We start from the raw sequence: 25,883 nt of genomic DNA, 5'->3' as shown, positions 1-25,883 counted from the left end.
ATGAATATTGATGCTAAAATCTTAAATAAGATATTAGCAAAAAGACTTCAGAAAATCATCTCCAGGATAATACACTATGATCAAGTAGGATTTATTCCAGGAATGCAGGGCTGGTTTAATATTAGGAAAACTATTAGTATAATTGACCATATTAATAATCAAATTAATAAAAACCATATGATCATCTCAATAGATGCAGAAAAAGCATTTGACAAAATCCAACATCCATTCCTACTAAAAACTCTTGAGAGTATTAGAATAAATGGACTATTCCTTAGAATAATCAGGAGCATATATTTAAGACCTTCAGTAAGCATAATATGCAATAGACATAAACTGCAACCTTTCCCAGTAAGATCAGGAGTGAAACAAGGTTGCCCACTATCACCATTACTATTCAATATAGTACTAGAAACGCTAGCCTCGGCAATAAGAGCCAAGAAAGAGATTCAAGGAATTAGAGTAGGAAATGAGGAAATGAAACTATCACTTTTTGCAGATGACATGATGGTATACTTAGAGAACCCCAAAGACACTGCTAAAAAGCTATTAGAAATAATTCAGAATTTTAGCAAAGTGGCAGGATACAAAATAAGCCCACATAAATCCTCAGCATTTTTATTTATCACCAACAAAATGCAACAGCAAGAGGTACAAAGAGAAATTCCATTCCAAACAAATGTTGAGAGTATAAAGTATTTGGGAATCCATCTACCAAAGAAAAGTCAGGAATTATATGAACAAAATTACAAAACACTTGCCACAAAAATAAAGTCATATTTAAATAATTGGAAAGACATTCAGTGCTCTTGGATAGGCCGAGCAAATATAATAAAGATGACAATACTCCCCAAACTAATCTATTTATTTAGTGCTATACCAATCAGACTCCCAAGAAACTATTTTAATGACCTAGAAAAAATAACAACAAAATTCATATGGAAGAATAAAAGGTCGAGAACTGCAAGGGAACTAATGAAAAAAAATTCAGAGGAAGGTGGTCTAAGTGTACCTGATCTAAAGCTATATTATATAGCAGCAGTCACCAAAACCATTTGGTATTGGCTAAGAAATAGACCGGTAGATTAGTGGAACAGATTAGATACAAAGGACAAAAAAGGGTACATCTATAGCAATCTAATCTTTGACAAACCCAAAGATACCAACATTAGGGACAAAAATTCATTATTTGTCAAAAACTGTTGGGAAAACTGGAAATTAGTATGGCAGAAATTAGATATGGATCCACACTTAACACCATATACTAAGATAAGATCAAAATGGGTCCATGATTTAGGCATAAAGAATGAGATAATAAATAGATTAGAGAAACAGAAAATAGTCTACCTCTCAGACCTGTGGAGGAGGAAGGAATTTATGACCAGAGAAGAACTAGAGATCATTATTGATCACAAAATAGAAGATTTTGATTATATCAAAGTAAAAAGTTTCTGTACAAACCATACTAATGCAAATAAGATTAGAAGTGAAGTAACAAATTGGGAAAATACTTTTAAAAGGAAAGGTTCTGACAAAGGTCTCATTTCCAAAATATATAGAGAACTGACCCTAATTTATAAGAAACCAAACCATTCTCCAATTGATAAATGATCAAAGGATATGAACAGACAATTGTCAGATGATGAAATTGAAACTATATCCACTCATATGAAAGAGTGTTCCAAATCACTACTGATCAGAGAAATGCAAATTAAGACAACTCTGAAATACCACTACACACCTATCAGATTAGCTAAGATGACAGGAACAAACAATGATGAATGTTGGAGGGGATGTGGGAAAAGTGGGACACTGATATATTGTTGGTGGAGTTGTGAAAAAATCCAACCATTCTGGAGAGCAATTTGGAACTATGCCCAAAAAGTTATCAAACTGTGCATACCCTTTGACCCAGCAGTACTACTACTGGGCTTATATCCCAAAGAAATACTAAAGAGCGGAAAGAGACCTGTATGTGCCAAAATGTTTGTGGCAGCTCTTTTTGTTGTAGCTAGAAATTGGAAGATGAATGGATGTCCATCAGTTGGAGAATGGTTGGGTAAATTGTGGTATATGAAGATTATGTAATATTATTGCTCTGTAATGACCAGCAGGAGGAATACAGAGAGGCTTGGAAAGACTTACATCAACTGATGCTGAGTGAAATGAGCAGAACCAGAAGATCACTATACACTTCAACAACAATACTGTATGAGGATGTATTCTGAAGGAAGTGGAAATCTTCAACATAAAGAAGATCCAACTCACTTCCAGTTGATCAATGATGGACAGAAATAACTACACCCAGAGAAGGAATACTGGGAAGTGAATGTAAATTGTTAGCACTAATGTCTGTCTGCCCAGGTTACATGTACCTTCGGAATCTAATGCTTATTGTGCAACAAGAAAATGGTATTTACACACATGTATTGTATCTAGGTTATATTGTAACACATGTAAAATGTATGGGATTGCCTGTCATCGGGGGGAGGGAGTAGAGAAAGGGGGGATAATTTGGAAAAATAAATACAAGGGATAATATTATAAAATATATATATAATAAAAATTTAAAAAAAAATGAAGCCTTTATCATAAACACTGACTAAAGATTTTTTCCAGCTTCATACTTCACTTTTAATCTTGTTTCTGTTGATTTTATATGTGCAATTTTTTTAAAATTTAATGTTATCAAAATTGTTCACTCTGCCTTTCATAATGTTCTCTAGTACTTCTTTGATCATAAATTCCTCCCCTTTCCAAAGATCTGTGAGGTAAATTATCCTTTGCTCTCCTAATATGTTTGTGGTATCATCATTTATGTCCAAATCATGTACCTATTTTGACCTTATTTTGGTATGGATTGTGATCTATACTGTGTTTCTGATGTAATATTTTCAGTATTCCCAGCGATTTTTGTCAAATAGTGAGTTCTAATTTCAGAAGCTGGGTTTTGGGGGTTTATCAAATACTAGATTACCATAAACTTTGATTATTGTGTCATGTGTATCTAATCAATTCCAATGATTCACCACAATTCACCAGTACCAAATGGTTTTCATAACTGCTACTTGATAATATAGTTTTAGTTTTCATACTGCTTAACTACAATCCTTTGTTTTTGTTGTTGTTGTTGTTTTTGTTTTTGTTTTTGTTTTTTCTCATTAATTCCCTTGATGTTATTGACTTTTTGTTCTTCCAGATTAATTTTTGTTATTACCTTTTCTAGTTCTATAAAATATTTTTTTCACAGTTTGTTATGACACTGAACAAGTAGACCAATTTAAGGAGAATTAAAATTTTTATTATATTTTATATTATTATTATTACTTATATGATTATATTACCTCATATTAACAAGTGCTGTTTTTCTAATTGCTTATATCTGATTTTATCTGTGTGAGAAGTGTTTTATAATTGTGTTAATATAGTTCTTGGGTTTGTTTTTTAGCAGGTAGAAGCCAAGTACTTTATTTTGTCTATAGTAATTTAAAATGGAATTTCTCTTTCTATCTCTTGATGATTGTTTTTGTCAGTAATATATAGAAATGCTGATGATTTGTGTAAGTTTATTTCATATCCTTCAGCCGAAGCTGTGAATTGTTTTGAGTAGATTTTTGAATGATTTTCTAGGATTCTCTAAGTATAGCATCATATCATCTGCAAAAAAAAGATAATTGTATTTCCTCATTGGCTATTCTAATTTCTTTAATTTCTTTTTCTTTTTTTCTTTTCTTATTGCTAAAGCCAATATTTCTAGTACAATGTTGAATAATAGTGTTGAGAATGGGTGCCTTTGTTTCACCCCTGATTTTATTAGGAATACATCTAGCTTCTCTCCATTACAAATAATGATTGCTGTTTGTTTTAAATAGATACTGCTTATTATTTTAGGGAAATCTCCCTTTATTCCTATCCTCTCTAGAGTTTTAATGGACATGAGCACTATATTTTATTAAGAGCTTTTTCTGCATCTATCGAGATTATTATATGATTTCTGTTGTTTTTGTTATTGGCATGGTAAAATATGGTAATAGTTTTTCTGATATTGAACCAGCCCTGAATTCCTGGTATCTTGCTGATGAGTTGCTATATTCTCTTTTATTATTTTATTTAAAATTTTGCCTCAGTAGTCATTAAGTAGATTGATCAGTAATTTTCATTCTGTTTTGGCTCTTCCTGGTTTAGGTATCAGTACCATATTTTTGTCATGGAAGGAATTAAGCAGGACTCTCTTTAGCTATTTTTCTAAAGAGTTTATCTTTACCCCCTTTGTTTCTAGAATACTGGGGTATATCAAGGTATCCTTGATGATCTTTTGAAGAATGTTATTCAAACTCCTTTTGTGGTCATGGCCTTCAGGTAGGCCAATAATTTTTAAATTGACTCTTCCCAATCTATTTTCCAGGTCAGCTGTTTTTTCCCATGAAAAAGTGTTAAATTTGTGGACTTTTACATGATTTATTAATATAGCTTTATTTTTTTTAATCTTCTGTTTATTTCCTTTAAATCCAAACAGTGACTATGACTTTATTCAGATAAGTTTGATCATATATCAATCAATCTTAATTTCCTTAATGGTATTATTCTTGGGAAATAGCAATTCTGTTCTTCCTAAAAATTTTTTCACTTTAGCGAACTGTGTAATTTGTTTTCAGGACGACTTTTAATGATGTGGATTTTTCATGACTTTTTCAAGGATTGTGTCCATTTTTCAAAATATTAAGCTAAAATTACTTGAACATGTGTTTATGCATGCAAAGTGAAGTGGAAAATTGATTTAATTACTCTAATGACTCAAGCCAAAAGAACATTTGCACCTGAAACATACAGATTATAGATGGAATACCTTTTCATGGTACTTGAGATAATCATCTTAGTTTTCTCCTTCATTGTGCACTATATATACTTTAATATGTCAAAGGGTCAATGATTTCACTACAGCTTATCTCAGTCATATTTTATCTGACTCAGAATGTCCATAAGCAACATAATACAATGGAAAACTTACTGAATTTGAAACCTGAGGGCCTGATTTAAAATTCCATTTTTGCCATTAATTACCTGAGGCAAGTTTTAAGTCTTTTGGTCTCATTTTTCTCCTTTGTAAAATAGTGACAATGTTGATAAATAGCAGGCACTTATGTAACACTTTAGCTTTATAAAATTTTTACGTTTGTTATGTCATTTTATCCTTATAAAGATGGACCAGTTCACCTTTAAGATCCTAAATTTGTGTTTTCCTGGAGTCTCGTTATCAACAACTTTAATTTCAGATCTCTAATGAAGGGGTATCTACTACTTTCTGTGATGGCCATTTCATTTTTTAATATTATCATAGGAAGGATTTTTTAAAATTTAAACTTAAATATGTCCCTTGGGTATTTCCACAGATTGTTCTGATTTTTTCTTGGAAAACTCATGAGATCAAGTTGAGACATTGCTGAGAAAACTAGCTATGTGACTTTGGGCCTCAGTTTCTTCATTTGTAAAGGGCTGTATTGTGTCTCTACAAATTTTCCTTTCCATGTTATTATCATGTTCTCTCCTAAGTCCTCTCTTCTCCAGGTGAACTCCCCCTCCCAGGTCTTTCCAGTGTCCAACAGTTATTCTGTTTGATATCTTTGTATACATTCCCATTTTAAATGTTCTTTCTAAACTAAGATAATCAGAAATGCATGTAATTAATTCTCCAGATGCAATCAGACAAGAACTGGATGCAGTGAGGCAATCAGTTACCTTGTCCTGAACACTATAACATTTGTGATACTCCCTAAGATTTCATTAACTTTATTTGGTAGCCATGTCACTCTGTTGATTCATATCAAGTTTATTTGACTCATATAAGTCAAATAAGGACCTCCAGGTCCTTTGACTATAGAGTCATTGCTTGTTTATATTACTACTATCAACAAAATAGATGCACAATAAATGTACAAATGATTCAGGTTCACAAATGTCTTTATATTTCCATATGGAAGGGAGAAAAACTGCCACCCTTTCGCCAGAAAAGGAAAGAAAATTTAAGACATTTAATAATATTTTCTCCTCTGAACCTGTATGACATTCTTCTTTCTCTAGTAGAAGAAATGATGTACATATTTAATTATTTAATTTGTTTGAAAAACATTACCAGTTAGATATATAAGGAAAAGATACTACTTTTAACAAATTCCATGTATAAATTAATGACAAGGGTTGTCCTCCACCTTCAAATTCTTATCCTTTACAATTCAGCTATAATATTTCTTTTTCTTTTTCTTCTAATATGTAATGTCTATTCCTAATTAAAGTTTATCTTTGTTCTGACTTTGTTCTGTAATTAGTAATGTATAATTGAGCAAATTATCTTAGTTCACAGAGCTTTCATGTCTTTTTTCTTTTTCTTATGGAGCTAATATACTCCTACACAGGATTATCATGAAGAAAGTGATTTGTTAAAACACTATGTAAATGTAATTTGTATTTCTTAATAATGTTATGGTAACCAGACAGATTGCAGAGAAATATGACCAGCGTACTATCCAAAGATAAAAGAATGAAAAGGAATGTAGTTTATAGAAAGTAGGCCCTGACTGATCTCATTAATGATCAAATTATAAATATAAAGTGTTTGTATTTTAAAAAGGCACAAGGGAATTTTAAAAAAAATATAATTCTTCAAAAAGGGGAGGGAGAAGTCATAACTGGAACTTCAAAATGCAAGGTATTAAAAGGAAAAGTGACAATGGGAAGGGAGAATTTTCTGTTCTAGAAAATACTTCATATGTTCTATCATTTTTAAAAGGAAAATTGCAAAATAATATCAGAATTACATAGTATGACAAATGGCATTAAAAGTAGCAACCAGCCAGTTGCTTTCCATCATACCTGAACAAGAAAGTACTCAGTAAATGAAGTGCCAATAATGTCAAGGCAAAATTAACTTTTTCCTCCCTAACTATAGGCACAATTAACCTGTGAAAATTACTCTCTCTGGATGGTAATGAAGCAAATAGCTTAGTGAGATTGGAAACATATCTGATTCACTATAATGGGATTTTCAGTTAGATCAAATCACAAGATGTATTAGTTCTCTTGAGTCAGGGCACACATTGATGGGTAGTAAGAGTCAGAATATTTTTCCTCCAGTAGTAGGAGGGTTTGTGATTAAAAATGTTAAAACATGTTACATTGAAATGAAACAGTATTTCATCCAAACAAGCAATTACTTTCGCAAGACATGCAGTTGAATAAACAAATAGAGTCCAAGGATTTCCTAAGCTAAAGACGGAGACCATTGGTTTCTACACAGTTAATACACAATTTGGAGAAAGAGAAAAACAGATTTAGAGGTATTCACTGATTTCTTATTAGCAGAGAGGAGTGGAGGACATTGATATGTGAGAGGGAAAAGAAATTAAGAAATGTATCATTGAAAGAGAAAGAAATCTTAGGAAATATACAAAATCAGGAGATTTACATGGAGTTGAAAGCATAATTTCACAAAATAATGGATAAAAGAAAAAATGAAGTTATGTTATTTTTAATATAATAAATATTAATATTGGTTGACTTTGAAACAAAGGGCTTTCCCCCCCCTAGAATAACAGGGAATAGATTATGTATGAAAACTGGAAATAATGTTTTAAAATACTTTCCAGATCATAATGAATATGTTCTAAAGTACCCATAAGCTCAGATTTGATAGTTTATGATATTCCACTAATCTAGAATTCCATAATTTATTACTTTTAAATTTGGGAGCTACTATGTTTTTATCTGCAATTCATTTGAGAATCATAATAATAAATGTTGATATTTATTATTAATATTGTTTTTTACTAAAAATGTTAATATATATTATTTACAATAATAATTTAGAACTTTCCACTTTGTAAAGCTTTTACTAAATATTCCTTACATTCCTTCAATGCATAATGAAAATATTTTTAAAAGGTGCTTTTGTGAATTCTTCCCTGCTTCCCACAATTTCATATTATTACTGCACTTCCCCTTTAAAATTATTTCATATATTTTAAGCTATCTACACATCATGCTGCATATATACAGAAACTGACATACATATATACATGAATTATTAACACCTTGAGGGCAGAGATCATTTCACATTTTTGATCCTATGATCTTCAACAAGATTCTAACTGATTGTTTAACTTATAATTTAAGACCCTTTTATTACAAGAAAGGTCTTATTCTTGTTTTACATTAAATCTAAATCTGCTCTTTAACCATTTCTACTAATTGTTCCTATTTCTCATTTCTTGGACCAATGAGAACAAGCTGAATCATTCCTGCAATACTACTTGTGTATTGCCTTTATAAGTCAAATGTCTAACAACTCACAGATTGTCTTACACAATTTTTGGTTATTGTTTCTTAAATTAATCTTGTGACTGCACTGATGAAGAGAAACTCTCCATGAGGCAATTACCCCCTCTGAATTCAGATAGGGAGTAGTTTTGCTCTTAATCTTCTTTAAGTTTGCTTGACACACTGAGATGTTAACTGTTTTGCCCAGAATTGCCTAGCTGATATCTAACTAAAGGGAGATTTGAACTTACTCTTCTTAACTCTAAATCAGCTTTGTAGTCTGATTCACAGACTACACCTTGAACATAATAGCTGCTTAATGTATTTTTAGCCAAAGACAATATGTGGGTTGGATGTGATTTAATTGATTTATAAATGACTCAGTGTTAGAAGAAACACAAAGGCTAGGTGGGAAAATCAGATCAAAAACTCAATCTAGTCGTGAATAATTTAGCAATTATTATTTAATACTAAAATAAACTTCTGATTTCATCTTTTGGAGAGTTCCCTCCAAGAATATAGGCTGAAAACCATGCATGTCTGTTTATACTGTGAGGCTATTATTTCATTTCCTCTCAAAAGCTGGCCACAGAAAGAGCCAGGTAACATATTGAATGCTTTCTTCTGTTTCTATTGCCATGCTTAATGTACTGATGCAATATTTTGATGATTCATCTCTTTTATATTAATCTTATGGTACAATAATTTGATTATTCATCTGTTTTGTTTTAGTCTTAACAAGTTTATTCCCATTCTTTTTTGGTGCTCCTTCTTGGTCCGTTATATGCTAGAGCAGTGGTTCTTAAATTTTTGTATTCTATATCCCTTTGTACTATTAAAATGAATGAGGATTTGTCCAAAGAGTTTTTGTTTATCTGGGTTATATTTCTAGATATTAACCATATTAGAGTAAATTTGTAGACTCTCTAAAGGTGATTCAGAGGCCCCCAGATTTTCAGGACTCTGAGAACTGTGCTAGAGAATCTATAGTCCCAAAGAGTTAAAATCAATATAATGTGATATAATGGAAAGAACCAAGGCCTGAAAGTCAGGAAACATAGGTTGAAGTCCCAGCCCTGTCACTTAATTACCTGTGACATTGGGCAAGCTTCTTGAGGTTTTATTTTCTTTGTCATTAAAGAAACTGAACTGAATAACTTTTTTTAAAAATTAAAGCTTTTTATTTACAAAGCACATACATGGGTAATTTTCCAACATTGACCCTTGCATAATCTTTTGTTACAAATTTTCCCCTCCTTCCTCCAACCCCCTTCCCTAGCTGGCAGGTAGACCAATACATGTTAAATATGTTGAAATACATGTTAGATCCAATATATGTATACATATTTATATAGTTATCTTGTTGCACAAGAAAAATCAGATCAAGAAGGAAGAAAAAGAAAAACTGAAAAAGAAAACAAAATGCAAGCAAATAACAACAGAGAGAGTGAGAATGCTATGCTGTGTTCCACACTCATTTTCCATAGTCTTTTCTCTTGGTGTAGATGACTCTCTTCATTAGTGAACAATTAGAATTGGTTTGAATCATCTCATTGTTGAATGAAATGAATGACTTTTAAGCTTTTTTCTAAATTTTAATTCTGTTTAGATGGTGTTTAATAATACTTGCTTTCTGATCAATTTATAAGATCTGAGTTCATATTCTAGCCTTGCATCTTATTACCTGGAGAGTCTTAATTATCTCCTTTTATTTCTGAGTTTTGATTTTCCCAACTATAAAATTAGGAGATTTTGATTTCTGGAGTCACTTACAACTACAGTTCTATGGCCCTAAATCTTGCCTTACCTTTACTCTTTCCTTGGAAGGTCCTTTACCATATTTGCTTTTAAAGTAACATCCAGAATATGAAAGTATCTGGAAAAGAAGTGTTTGGACTAGAAGACCTCTGAGTTCTTTGTATGTCAAACATATCATGAATCTCTTATTTATTTTTGTATAGAATAAAAGGAAGATACTTTTTTGTCCATGATAAAAGGATGTGCTATTTCCTTTGGAGTTGAATGGGTGTCATGATAACAGTTTTTATTATTCAGATTGATTTGAGTTAATGTGCCTAATTATTATGAACCTATACATATGATATTTGATACAATGCTGAATGATAATCTATATTCCTAGACACAATGTACTTTTTTTTCTTCTTTTATCCCTTTAATTGTAATTCCTATATTTTTCATGAAAAACTATTTCCTTCAAAGGCTTTTAATATATTAGTTTAAATGATGCAAGTAGTTCTGATCATTTCATCAAAATGAGGTTGGAATGAAAGAAGTCATGTGGAGAAAGTTTCTCATTCAAATAAAATGGCTAAATAAAGAAAAAATACAAAGCCAATAAGTAAGGTTAATTTAAGCATATCTTAAAAATACTTCACTTCAGAATATTGGACAAAAATAGTGCCAACTTCATATTGACAAAACTACCACCTATTCAAACAGCTTTTCAAGCAATAAGGGATATAAAACATTTGTTTAAGGCACAGCAGTCATGTTTCAATTTCAGGAAGAGGGCCAGTTCTTTTAACAATGTTTTAGAAAATGAATATTCTTTGCCAAGTCAAGTATCCTAATTTTTATTTCAAAAAATATTGTCACTGTAATTATAGGTAAATGATATTTATGAAAAAGAGTATCCCTCTTATTTAGTGATGCTCCGTCACATCTTCTAGAATAGGAAGAAAATACATAAATCACCTTTTTACTTATACAGTAGTGTCTTTTTACCTTTACGGAGAGCTAAAATTATATTGGTCTTCCTGAAGCAAAGCTGAGCTGTAATATCAAGTATTGTGCTTATGTTGTTTTTTTGTTTATTTGCATTTTATTTTGTTTTGTTTTTAAAATAGATCTTGACAATGTGGAAGGCATAGCTGTTGATTGGATTGGAAATAATCTCTATTGGACAAATGATGGCCACAAGAAAACCATCAGTGTAGCCAGACTCCAGAAAGCATCTCAAAGTCGGAAGACTCTCTTAGAAGGAGAGATGTCTCATCCTCGTGGAATTGTTGTTGATCCTGTCAATGGGTATGCAAAGAGTTTATTTCTATTTTTGACCAATTAGAGATAATCTTTTAAAATTTATTTCTTTTTGATAATATAAGAAGGCACTGACAGGTTTAGGATATATTATTCATTTATACATTAGGACATATTATTTTCTAGCATTCTTCAGATCTATATCTTGAAGTACAATGAAGGTCAAAGCTCATCAGATAAAATTCTAAGCAAAACATATTCACCAGAAAAAAAAAAAAAAGATTAATGCTGACAGCTTTTTCGTGTCTTTTATGAAAAGTTACTTTCCTTTTCAATTTCAAGCTGTCTTAAAGATTCAAACAGTCAATTCATTCAATTCAAAGTCATGAATAGGACAAAAGTGCTAATTTTGTGTGTGGGGGGCAGTTCATGAAATAAAAAAAAATATATATATATATTTTGGAATTTGCTCCAAACATGGAATTTCAGTTTTTCATACACAAAAGCTAAAGTTGCAAAAATAGACCAAGACATAATTCAGAATAAGTATAAATGTATTTAAAATGATATGACATGAATATCTATTGATCATCAGATTTCTCCAACTTTTTTATTTCAAAATGAAACTTTGCATACATAAATATAGGAAGCATTAAATTCCTGACAATTATCTATTTTTTTAATGAAAGTAATAGAGTAATGTTTTGTTTTGTTTTGTTTTTCCTCCTCTGTGATTTAGGTGTTATTAACACATCTTATTGGCCTAAGTGAGCTTCAGAATTTTCTGAAAGAATGAACTGCCTATAGTATGAATGTTATCATCAGGAGTCATTCTATCAATTTTTATTAAACAGAAACTATGTGCCAAGTATTGTGCTAAGCACCAAAGATACAAATATGAATACCAAAAGAAAGCCCTTGTCCTCAAGGAGCTTTCAGTCTAACAGGAGAACACAACACACAAAAAGAAACTGAAAAGTGGGGGAAAGAAAGCACGCTGCAAAGGGGACCAAAAGTAGAGAGTGGGCAGGGCATGGTAAAGAGTTCCCAAAAAATACCAAACATGTTAGCTGGTTGTAAATGTAGATGAAAATTATAATGGATCTTCTCCATAAAGAGAAGGTCTGGAACCTATGGCTCTGTCCTCTGCTCAAAGAGTCTAATCAGAGGAGCAAAAGCTATTCCTGATGAGATGCAAATACCAGGTAGATTCAAACTTTGGGGATAATAAGACTTCTCAATGATGTGTTTCCTGAGGAAACTAGAAAGAGAAATTGGTTGTCAACCCCAGTACTTTAATCTAGGCTCTCCACTTTTTCCTTCATGGATACAGGAAAAGAACCCAGCCCCCCAGATCTTCCAGTATTGAATATACAGACATTTGTATTATTCTGTTCACCCTTTTCGTGCTAGAATATACTCACAATCTTTTTTTTTTTTCAAAGTAGTTGTTGTTAAGTGATTTGCCCAAAGTCACACACAGCTTAGGAAGTTTCTGACACCAATTTAAACTCAGTTTCTCAACTATAGTGCTAGTGCTCTATCCATAGCACCATAGCTGCCCCTCACAATCCTCTTCTTAACACTTGCCCATTTGTTTGTTAAGCAATTACCCTAAGAAAATGATCTTGGAATGTGATTCCAAGAATTACAGAATACTAAAATTGGAAAGAATCTCAAAGCATCTTGCCAACCCATGTTTGTACAATGATCCACACAACATCTTCAAGTGGTTCTCTCATTAAATTATTTCAGTGATAGGGAACTTAATATATTCTTGGAAAATTTGCTTCACTTTTTGAATACTTCAATTCTATTAGCTAATAACAATGAGTCAGCTATTCTTACCTCTGAGAGTTGCCTTCATATCTAATAAGTCAGATGCTCTCTTCCTTTCTCTTTCATTTCTCATATTTCAACTCCCTGCTAACTAATTTTGCTCTGTTCTTCCTAATAAGATAATTCATTTTGATGAAAAAAAAAACAAATTATGAGTTGAATAGTTAGTTCTGCTTTCTTTCTGTCATCTGGGATCATCTCTATACCTATTCTAAGCACCAGACCTATCTTTCCTTGGAGTTTTTTTGGTTTTTGTGGTTTTTTTTTTCAGTTCAATATAATTAAAATATTGCTCTTTGTTTTGTTCACCATTCATATCTTAAGTTTTTTTGTGAAATTAGCACTCTGCCACTCTTTTGTATTCACCCTCTCTTGTCTTCCTTTGCTTATATCCTTTATATACTTATAACTTTTTAAAATCTAGTTAATAAATTTGAATTTGTAGTACATCCACAAGTCCCTTTAGAAAATTATTTTTTTTCTTCCTCCTTAAATAAAGTTGTGCTATCAAAATTTCATTCTTAGGAGCTTCTTATGTTTCTTGGACTGATTTTCTCCATTTCAGTATTGGCCTTGGGATCTGCTTACCTTTTCTATGAACTCTTTGAAATCTGTTCCTTGGAATCCTAAAGTACACATCATTCCCCAGGGTTGGATTCTATTGCCTACTGCTGGGTAGAGTTTTAGAATAAAATTATGCGAATAGATGGGTACCTGAAGGTCTGAATTTATTTTGTTTTAAATGTTTTATTGATTTAAAAAAAATTCAGTCATATCATTCTCTCCCAGTCTCAGTCATAGAACCCTGCTTTGAAAGAAGATGAATGATAAAGTATTTTTTAAGCACATAAGATATTTTAGACACAGTGCCTTAAAGGAAAGAAGTAGTTTAAGCAAAGCAAACAGACACAATGACAAGCTAATCAATAAACATTTTAAGCACTTCCCCTGTGTTAGTACTTGATATCTAAAGAAAAAGTTTTAAAAAAAAGTTTCTGCTCATACTTTGACAAGGGAGAAAGCATGAAATAGCTTCATACAATCAAGTTATAATACAGAATATATTGGAAATAATCTGTAGAGAAAGTGCACTAGAATTAAAAGTATTCAGAAAAGTTTTCTATAGGATATGAAATTTTATTTTGACTTAAAAGGAAGCCAGGAGATAGAAATGAGGCCAGGAAGCATTACATGTATAGAGGATAACTAAGGGAAATGTCCTGATTCAGAGTAGGGCTGTCTTGTGCAAAGAACACCAAAGAGATGAGTGTCACTGGCTTGCAGAAATGGAGCCAGGGACAGGGTAGAGTGAGGGAGCATGAGACATTATAGAAGGCTTTGAAAGCCAGAGGATTTTATATTTGATCCTGGAAGTGATAGGGAGCCACTGTAGGAGTGCTGACATGGTCAAACCTCCACTTTAAGAAGATCACTTTGACAGGTAGAGGATAGATTAGAGTAGGGAATGATTTGTGACAGGGAGATCACAGCAAATTGTTGCAATGGTGCAGATTGTACAGTTCCAAATGGACCTGATGATGCATATCCAGAGGCTGTAGGTCAACTCCAGCCAATGCTTTTCAGTTGGCTATTTTCTCAATCTCATCCAAATCATCCGTGTCCAATCTGTCAGTCTTTTTATTGAAACTTGGATTCTGTTGAGAATGTTCATGCTGTGCTTGCTGTCCACCATATTCACATCCAGGTCATGTTTGCCAGAGTGTCCCATGTGCCCAATCCAATGAAGGTGTCTTGTCTGCATTCTCATCCTTGTCCACTGGCAGCTCAAAGTTGATAATCAAAGACACTTATTCAACACTGATAACACAATCACTCACATTAGTGGTCACCAAAACTTTTTTCCTTGCCCTCTCAGAAACACTCAGTCATTGCAGCTCTTTGTTCCACCATCATTTCACCATTCAGGAGGGTCTCCTGATATAGTGCAGGTAGGTGATGAAGCTTGCACCAGGGTGGTGACAATGTCAGATTGCACCTTTTGTTTACTATATAGTGTCAGAGAGGAAAGAAGAATGTTTCATCAAACTCCCACTTTATTTTAGAGATAATATTCATTACAATAATTGACTTTAGGCAAGTTAATTTTTCTACATCAGTTTCCTTACGTGTAAATGAAGAGTTTGGACTAGAAAATGGCTAAGGCTCCTTCTACTCCTAAGATTCTGTGAGTTTTTAATTGAACATATGAATTTTCCAAGTCATTCTAGAAAGTGATAGAAGAACACAGAAATCCAGGAAGGAAATATACGAGTAAGCATTTATTCAATGCCTACTATGTGCTAGTCTGTATGGTAAGCATTTTACATAGTTGATCTCCTTTGATTGTCTCAAAAACCCTGAGAAGTAGGTGCTATTATTATTCCCATTTTACAGTAGAGAAAATTGAAACACAAATTAGAGGATTTGCACAGAGTGTAACAACTGATAAGTGTTTGAAGCAGGGTTTAAACTTAGAACTTTCTGGCTCTGGGTACAGTGAGCTTATTTATTGTACCAACAAATGACTCTAAAAACAAGCCTTTAAATAAGTGTTTTCTGTGTTCCTGGCACTGTGCTAAGCACTTGGGACACATATAAAAACAAAGATATTTGAAATCCTCAAAGAACTTATGTTTTGACCTGAGGGCTTGGGGGGGAGAGGGAGGAAAAGGGCTAATTTTGCACATAGGGGAAGGGTATCTAGGGAAATGTATTTTATTTTCAAAAATCACTACACGTAAATGTCAAGCCACTGGAAATTAAATGAACACATCTTGTCCAGGAGCAGTGAGAGAACTGATTTGATAATGGTTCCAAAGCAGAAAAGGGAGGGGAATAAGGGTGAAAGGTTTAAGTCCTTCTGAGAGGGAAGTGAAGAGTGCTTAGATGATAATAGCCTTATGAATTGGGAAGAGAGCCACTCTAGAGAAAGGTTATGGTAGTATGTAGTTTCAGAAAAGAAATCTCAATATTTCACTAATTTGTCTGGAGTGATCCCTGTTTACTGTCATTATCCAGGTTTAGAAATTGTGCATTCAAAAATTGTATTTTGTTATACACTTGATAATATAGAAAATTCTGCTTTATATAATTAAATATCTAGATATTTATAACCTCAGCAGACTTGAATATAAAATTGTTTCCTAGCTAAGAGATTTGTTAAAAATAGTTTTTAACATTTTTTTTTATTTATAGGGAGGTGCAGTTTTATTACATTTTTCATAGCCAACAAGCTTTTAATTACTGAACCGTTTGCAGGTCTAACACACCCTATGATTTTATGAATGGAAGAAATATTTGTGACACATTTCAAAAGTTTGAAATATGCTTTATATTAGAAAGTTAAATGGATCCTCTTTCTCATGCATGTGGACACTCCCTCCAACAATACAGATTGAAAGCCTTCCAAACCATTTCAATAATAAAAATAATCAGTCAATTAGTTATCTTTTCTATATCATGACTTCTCCATCATGGTTTCAATATATCATGAGTCAGCATAAGAAATTAAATAGGCTTTGTGGAAAGTTAGTAGATGATATAGAAAAAGTTTAGAAACTCAGAAATGCATAAAATATATGTGTACTACAATAAGGTACTTACTGTGACACATAAAGAGGAGGAGAGGATTCTGAGAAGATGGCAGAGTTAGAAAATTTCAAGCTCACAAGATTTGTGGGGAAAACCCCCACAAATAGAACAAATTTGCACCGCATAATGAACATAGACTAGTGAAAAACAGAAAACCTGGGGCAGAATAGGGATTCTCCAGGGACAACCCAAGAATATTTGAAGAAACACTCCAAAGAGGGATTAATCAGTATGAAGTGCAAATACTCCTGGTTTCTCTATAGAAATTACCTGCAGGAGCCCTGGGGCTAGCTGGGTTGGGCTACATTTACTCAACTCAAACCACAAGAACTTTCACCTTCCAGACAACCTGGGAAGGAAGCAGGAAGACTGAGGGAACCTCAGCTAAATAGAACCCAAGTGTGATGCAGGGACTTTTTGCAGCCCTGGTTAAGAAGGAACCAGCACCCATGAGTACAAGGGTATTGGGGCACTGACACAGGGATGTTGCTGGCTATGAGCACTTGCTGGAAGGGAGAAGTTTTGGTTTAGGGTCCCAGGTCAGAGGGCTGAGCTGAAGGAAAGATACAGGCACCATTCCCTCACCTCAGGATTAGAGATATTTATACTAATACTTTTCATTAAAAAGAAGAAGAAGAAGAAGAAAGAAGAAGAAGAAGAAGAAGAAGAAGAAGAAGAAGAAGAAGAAGAAGAAGAAGAAGAAGAAGAAGAAGAAGAAGAAGAAGAAGAAGAAGAAGAAGAAGAAGAAGAAGAAGAAGAAGAAGAAGAAGAAGAAGAAGAAGAAGAAGAAGAAGAAGAAGAAGAAGAAGAAGAAGAAGAAGAAGAAGAAGAAGAAGAAGAAGAAGAAGAAGAAGAAGAAGAAGAAGAAGAAGAAGAAGAAGAAGAAGAAGAAGAAGAAGAAGAAGAAGAAGAAGAAGAAGAAGAAGAAGAAGAAGAAGAAGAAGAAGAAGAAGAAGAAGAAGAAGAAGAAGAAGAAGAAGAAGAAGAAGAAGAAGAAGAAGAAAGAACTCAATCATGAAAGTCCTGGGTTCATCTTTAGAGGAAGATAGTGAAGTTTTTAAAAAAGCTTCTTCTACCCCAACATTTTTAACATTAAATAGTTACCTGCCCAGAAACAATTTATAGAAGAACTCAACAAAAGTTTTAAAAATCAAGTGAGAGAGATTGAGGAATTACAAATATATTTTGTATATATTGTATATATATGTATATATATATATGGTATATATATATATGTATGTTTATATATATTTATATTATATGTATATATATATATATATATATACACACACAGCTGTGTAAACAAATAAATAATAAATAAGAACTACCTAAGAAAAACAAGAAGATTATGAAAAAAGTTAATGAACTAGAAAAGGAGATATAATCTTTTTTTTTTAATTTTTTTTTCCCTGAGACTGGGGTTAAGTGACTTGCCCAGGGTCACAGAGCTAGGAAGTATTAAGTGTCTGAGACCAGATTTGAACTTGGGTCCTCCTGAATTCAAAGCTGATGCTCTATCCACTGTGCCACCTAGCTGCCCCGAGATATAATCTTAAAGAAGAAAAAACATTTTTTTTAAAATTAGACTTAAGCAAGGGAAGTAAACAAGGCTATGAGATCAAGAAGTAACAAAACAAAATATAAAGAATGAAAAAAAAAACAGAACGGAATGTGAAACAACTTACAAAACAATAGATGTGGAGAACAGATAAGAAGAGAAAATACAAGAATATTTGGACTAACAGAAATCTATGACAAAAAACCAAAAATGCAATAATGCAAGAAATAAAGAAAATTGGGGTGGAATGATAGAACATGAAGGAAAAGTAAAAAATAGAAGAATAATCTTCTTAATTTAACTCTAGCTTCTTCTATCTGAATGAAAGAACCAAAGAAAAAGTGTTTATTTACATGTAAAAAGCATTGTATATCATTATTTCAAACATATCCTTTGTGAAAAACACATAGGGATATTACTGTCAAATTTCAAAAAAACCTCAAATCAAAAAAGAAAAATTTAAAGAAACAAAAAAAAATTCAAACATGTTGAAGCTATAATTGTACAGGATTTATTAGCAGCCACTATAAAATATCACAAGTCCTGGATTAATATAACCAGGAATCAAATGATCTAGACCAGCAAAATTATTTATTATATTGAGTGAAAAAAAATGACATTCAACAAATTTACAGATCTTCAGAACTTTGTTTCAACCAAACCTGAACTGAATAGAAAATTTCACATGTAAAAACCAATATCAAAAATTAATTTCAAGGAATTCAACATGGACAAATTTTTATGCTTTTTAAATGGAAATGCATATCATATGTTTAATATTGACATCAGTAATCGGGTAGCTCAGAAGAAAGTTTGGTGTGTAATTCAGTATACTCTGATTCTAAAAAGCAAAATTGTCTAGCAAAAGGTGAAAATAATAATTGTGTTGTACAAATTAGATGTAGAAGAAGAAGAGACACGGAGGCATTAGAAAAGGAGGAGGACTCATAGTGCTGAAAACCTACTCACATTGGGAATGGTTTAAATAGGGAACACCACACACAGAAAAAACACACATATGTATATCTGTATATATATATATATATATATATATATATATATATATATATCTGTATATATATATATATATATTTATATATATATATATATATTTATATATATATATGTATATATATATTTATATAGTGTGTGTGCCCATATATGCATATATTGTATATATGTAAAATTCATGTTATATGTATATATACATATATATATATATGTAAGTGTGTGTGTGTGTGTGTGTGTGTGTGTGTGTGTGTGTGTGTGTGTGAGTATAAAATGAAGATATAGTACCCTTCAAAATCTATAGGGTAGATAGGATAAGGTGAGATATAGAAAAGTATGTAGAGTTATAGTAGTGAGATAAGGCATGTAGATTAATGGGAAAGAGATAAAGGGGGGAAGGGTAACATAGGATAAGGAGGGAAGGAAAGAGTTGGAAGAGAAGCTAAGAGAGAGATCCATGGATGGGGGAGATTAAGTAATAGCAAATTAAGTTAAGGAGTAGAGTTAGAATAAATGAGTTAGCAGGGATAGGAAATAAAAGCTATATACAAACACTCCAACAAAGATCAGGAGTAGAATGTATTAAGAAAAAAAGGTAAGACTAGTAATCATTGATCTTAAACAAAGTCAAGTTTAAAGATTCACTCAAGAGAGTGAATTATATGGCACATTATACATTATACATTACATGTATATGTAATATCTACATTATATGGCAGCCATATTAATATTGTTTTAGATGTATGTTTACATATAGCTAATGCACATGTACATGCATATTTAAATATATATGTATATATGCATATAGATATCTGTAAATATATATGAATATTTATATATATATCTATATGTGTATATGTATGAATAAGAAATGTAATCTCATTAGTAGGGAAGATCATGGACACTTTATCTTCCATGAATTATGAAACATGCAATTTATCCAATCTGTGAATCTCTTATACATATCCTAACCTAAATTTACCACAGAGGATCTATCACTCAACAAATTTAGGCCTTTTCTCATATTCTCTTCAAGGATACCAGTAAAGTACTTAGGCCAGTCATTATTTAACTCTAGCTTCTTCTATCTGAATGAAAGAACCAAAGAAAAAGTGTTTATTTACATGTAAAAAGCATTGTATATGTGTTGAGGATGGAATTTGAAAAAAAAGGCAGAACCCAAACTCACATTATAATAAGTGGAAAAAACCATGCTTATAGGATATTTCAGCTAAAAATTATATGGGAAGATCCAGGATCTTCCTTAGGATGTAGCAGCCCAGCAGTTGATAATGCATGTTGTTTAATAGTAACCAAAGTGCTTGTCTCAATTTGACCTCAGAAACTTACTAGCTTTATGATCCTAGGCCAGTCATTTAATCTCACTTTCTTTATCTGTAAAATAGGGATAATAATAGTAGTTATCAACTTGGTCTTAAGGATAAAATAGTATATTTGTAAAGTGTTTTGCATACCTTATAGCACTATATAAATTCTAGCTATTGCCATTTTTATTGATAAAAATTTACTTCAGAACCCTTTCAAAGATTTGGTGATCAAAATTTTCTTTTTAGGAAAATTCTGTAGTTGTGGCTTTTGAGAAAACAGTTGGTGAAACAGGATAGAGGTAAATCTTAAATAGAATCCTTTCCAGGGTTGCTCCCTGAAAAATAATGGTGAGTTTGGGTTATTAAAAGCATTGATGATCAGAAGGATGCTGCAGTTCTCTTGGTTCTCAGACTAGAAGTTCTGGGCTATCTCCAGTAGAGTCAAATGGAAGGGGTCAATTGAGGTATTGTAATGGTTTGAACTGCTTGTCACATGATAATCAGGCTGCTTTTTAGGAAGCACTTTTCTTTCAGATAAATTTTATGTTCTGCCAAGTCAGAAGTAGTTGAACCTAATAATAGTGATTGTGGTATGGATATTAAAGACCTCTCCTCCACCAGGTTAACTTTTCAAAATGATAGGTTCAGGGAATAGAATGGGAATAGGCATATGGCTGAAAATGATGTTGTTTCTAGAGTTGATGGATTTACCAAAGCACATGGCTAATCCACTTCCTACTTCTATCAAGCATTTATTTTACTACTTATGTTGTATGTATTAAATACACATTTATATATTTGTATTTGCATTCTGCATTTATGTATGTGTTATGTATATTTGTATGTATTAAATACACATAAAATTTATCAAGGTTTATTTGCCTCCAATTATAAGCAGATCTTTTTTTTTTTCTTTTTTTTTTTTTTTCCTTCTCACTTTTGCCTTATGGAATCTACCACTTTCTTCAAGATTAAACTCAAACATTTCCCACTTTTTTCAGGAGGTCTGACATAATCCCATCCCTGCTAGAATTTTTCTTTCTAAGGTTATATTTAATTTATACTATATTTATCTTGAATATTTCTGTATATATGAATTTGTACATATGTACATGTTTTCTCTCCTGTAAGAATGTAAGCTTTAGGAGTTCAAGATATAGTTTTTCCCTTTATACATCTAGCAGTTAGTACCAGTGCTTGCAAATAATAAGTATTTAATAAGAGCTTGTTGGTTGATGAATTTTTTCACAAAGCAATACAGCAGAGAATGAAGCGATATTGACAGTGCTTTGTAAACTCTAATTACATAAATGTTATCTATTTCTAGATTTGTAGTAGTAGTATAATATTCACACATTGATATGTATAGACTTCTTGTAAGAAGCATTTGGAACTTTAGAAGTAAAAATAAAAACAGGGAAGAAGTAATTTCAGTGGATAGTGGCTATAGAGTTGGCCTCGAAATACTGGATTCAGAGATGGCTTATAAATCACATTAATTAAGTGATCCTTGCTAAGTCACTTAATGTCTGTGGTCTTGACATCCCTGTTGATTATGTCTACAAAATATTTAGACTATGGACATTTTTGAGAAGGTAAATAAATAATATTTGAATTTCAGCAGTGGCAAGGTAAATTCAAAACAATAGGTTGCAATCCAGAATATCAATCAGCTAGTCAATTTTTCCAAATTTAAATCGATAAACCTATGTATGAGATATCTCAATTCTTTTCACTCTTTGAAGAAAATCCAAGAGAGAGAAAGAAATTTATCAATGCACAATGGTCTTCTTTGGACAGTTGTGATTCTGTCATTTAGTGATCATTGTAAGCATACTCAGACACACAAAAAGCTGCCACCCAGAAGCTAAGCAGTTTTGGGGGGCCCACAAAAAGGGGATAGTTATGTAGAATTAATGTACATAATAAAGACATTCTTGGAGATAGTAGTCTAATAGGAAGACAGGGGAGAGGACTGAATTAAAACTTATAATTGAATTAATAACTCAAGGCCTTTCACATGACCTTAAAACAAATGCACAGAGGGTGTTTTTTTTTACCCTACCCATGAGAAAACTGGGACATAAGCCCATGAATTTTTCCCCTCCTTGTAGCTTGCACAAAAGATTTTTTTAAGGCAGCTGCTTTCATTTGAGATTGAATTGAAGCTCAAAATCTCAAGGTCAGTTAACCCGCTGTTATTAAAGTTGTGTGCAGCTAAATCATCCTCTGTGGGTTTTGGGGTAGTAATAAGCAGCAATAAAACACAGATAATTTGCATCAAGAAGACAAATTAGACCTGGCCAAACAAACCCAGTATGACTGTGCCCTTTAGAACAAAGACAATCCAATTGCTTACCCTAAAAAAAAAAAAATCATCTGAGATTAAATAACGTCTGGAGTAGGTCATTAACTGTGTCCTGGATTTTCATGTCAGTCAATCTGCTTTTTAATCACATAATTGATTTTATTCTCAGTTTTGAGAACAACATTTAAAAATCTGTCACCAAACATTGAAATACAAAATAAAAGTTATTTCCTATACAAAGTATTGTTCTGAGACTTTTTTCTATACCAAGGGAAATAGAGATTTGAAAGTTTTCTGTCAATTTTACTATTGCCCTTTATCAACCCAGATAATATTTTTGCCTTAACATAGCCAGATGGACTGTCTACACTGATTAGATTTAGCAGGTAATTGCCAAGGCTCCTCTTCCTTTGGTACTTCAGACAATGACCTTAGAATATAAATAACCATACAAAGACCAGATTGATTTTTTTTTAATGTTAAAATCTCTGTTCCAGGCCTTTTTTCGTCAGGTGTCTGATTAAAATAATATCTTTATGCTCTTATTTAAAATTTCTTAGATGGATGTATTGGACAGACTGGGAGGAGGATGAAATAGATGACAGCGTGGGAAGAATTGAGAAGGCCTGGATGGACGGCTTCAATCGACAGATTTTTGTGACTTCAAAGATGCTGTGGCCAAATGGTTTAACTCTGGACTCTCACACCAACACATTGTACTGGTGTGATGCCTATTATGATCATATTGAAAAAGTGTTTTTGAATGGAACTAACAGGAAGGTAAAGGACAAATGCTGCTGTTTTTACCCACAGGCTTTTCCTTTCACAGAGCCTTGTTGTGTTGTGTTAAAAATACTTTCAAGTTTATTTTTACCCCTCTGAGGTTGCTGCCAATAGTCTCTGTGGGGTAGCCAAAGTCGGCTGAGCTGAAAGCAGTGCAGCTGGCACTCACCTCCAGGAGACCAGGCACAGCTCTCTGCGGTATGCCAAGGATTTTTTTAAGCTTTCAGGACATCAGAGTTGTTTTAAGATCCAGTTTCCCTGTATTACAAGAAATATACTATGACTGAACCATTCAACTATATATGCAAAGATCTTCAACATTTACATCTGGCATTTTAATCCACATCAAGTGACAAAATAATTATGGAGCATTTGTTTAAATGAACAACATAATGCTCTCAAGACTAACATCCTAATAAAAGGGCTTAACATAGAAGTTCAAACTAAATTGTGGCATAAATGTGTTGAGTTTCAGGCCAACTGGCTTAAATGAAGGTTTTCTTACTTGTGGAATCATAGTCTGCTGAGCCAAAAGGTGGTGCATTTAATGTTAGTTGATAAATTTGACTGGTACTTGGTTGTAAGAATGATTAAAATGATTATTGCAGGATTAGGGATAGAAAGCAAAGGTAAAATAAATGCAGGCACAAAATCACTCCTTATTCTCATTTTTAACACATTAATCCCACATAGTACCATAGAAAAACCATATTCCATTTAAATAATGAAATGTCAACTATATCACAAATTAATTTAAAAAAACCTCTATAATTTGTTTCCCATTTCTCAACCCTCTTTTAATTCCATGAAATCTTATTCATATGTCAAAATTCCACTAATTAGTTGTCAGTGTTAGACATTGTTTTAACAATAATTTGATTATTTCTTATTTCTCACAGAAAAAAGATAGCAATATCTATACAATGCTCTTCATATAGAAGTGACTCACTCAATAAATACATGTGTATGAAAAATTCCTTTAATAACTCTGATTATACTGTAGCATAGAACTTTAGTGAATGTTTCCATCTGAGCTCATCTCCACATTTAGACTGAACTAGACATTGAAAGAATCAGAGAAATCATAAGGGAGAGGATTTTTTTCAGTACTCTAAAGTTAACTGAGACAAAGACAGGTATTTAAGGGTCTTAATTACCCAGAAAGTCCTTTCATTCTCTAATTAGAGACATGACTCACTTCTTTCCTGCTCTTATATAACTGGATTTGGCGAGATCAGATGAAAACTTTGTATTAATTTTCCTACATACCAATATCCTTTTTGTTTGTTTGTTTTTGAAATATAATTAGTATTATAATCAAGCACTTCTGTGTATCTTACTTTTCACAAGTAGTCATGTTTTTGTATCAAAACTAATTCATGATCCAAGTATTTGAAATTTTTGTACAGGATTCTTAGCAAGGAGAGTAATTTATTTATTTATTTACTTTTGATAAAGACTATTAGTTTTTACTGGAAATTTTTTCCTCTCTTTTCTCATTATTATTTTACATTTGGTAAAAACACAAATGAACTATTGAAGTTCTTATGTCAGACATGTATATATGTCTTCTATTTGAACAGCTATCTACAGATGGATAAAGGATAGATACATCTCCTCATTTTTTTAGAATACACTGTGTGTCAGAGATATGTATGTTTTGAAGAATCCAGGGAGCCTTTGGGAATGTTTTCATTCAGTAACATTAATGATTCTGATTCTATCCACTGAGTTGAGGAATGAGTGGTAGCACATGGATAGATAAAACATTCATTAGCTAGCCCACTTGGCCAACAGCAAGTCTTTCATAACTATGCTAATTGAAATTTATTAAACTAAAAAAAAAGTTTATTGAAAAAAATAAACTTTATTCCAAAATCAGTATAATATAAAATTCTACAGTACCTCGTGAATCTTTCCTAATGAAATTTAAAGTATAAGGATGCTTTGCATGGAAGTTTCTTCCATAGGAAGTCCCCAAGGAGTTTAGTTACAAAATCTATTCTTAGCCATAGTTCTGCTTCCATATCAGTTATGTCCAAAAATGTCTTCAGCTGATGTTTTCTCCTGAACTGTGATCTCTTTCAGTCCTTTAAAATATCTATAGCAGTCTTTTGGAAATTTTGATACACATGATAGAAGAATACAAGTTTCTCTT

At 32.3% G+C, this 25,883-nt stretch overlaps 1 protein-coding gene across 3 annotated transcripts in view; it reads left to right on the top strand.

The window, feature by feature from the left end:
- Positions 1-25,883, top strand: part of LRP1B (LDL receptor related protein 1B) — a 2,473,587-nt gene that overhangs the window by 1,493,020 nt on the left and 954,684 nt on the right. For all 3 annotated transcript variants that reach the window (XM_074301983.1, XM_074301982.1, XM_074301981.1), the window contains 2 exons: positions 11,178-11,358; positions 23,503-23,722. In XM_074301983.1, coding sequence (XP_074158084.1) covers positions 11,178-11,358; positions 23,503-23,722 — 401 coding nt within the window. The remainder of the gene's footprint in view (positions 1-11,177; positions 11,359-23,502; positions 23,723-25,883) is intronic.

This window comes from Sminthopsis crassicaudata, chromosome 3 (genome assembly GCF_048593235.1).
Source record: "Sminthopsis crassicaudata isolate SCR6 chromosome 3, ASM4859323v1, whole genome shotgun sequence".
NCBI lineage: Eukaryota > Metazoa > Chordata > Mammalia > Dasyuromorphia > Dasyuridae > Sminthopsis > Sminthopsis crassicaudata.
Note: the sequence above shows the minus strand (reverse complement) of the source record. Positions and strands in the feature narration are given on the sequence as shown.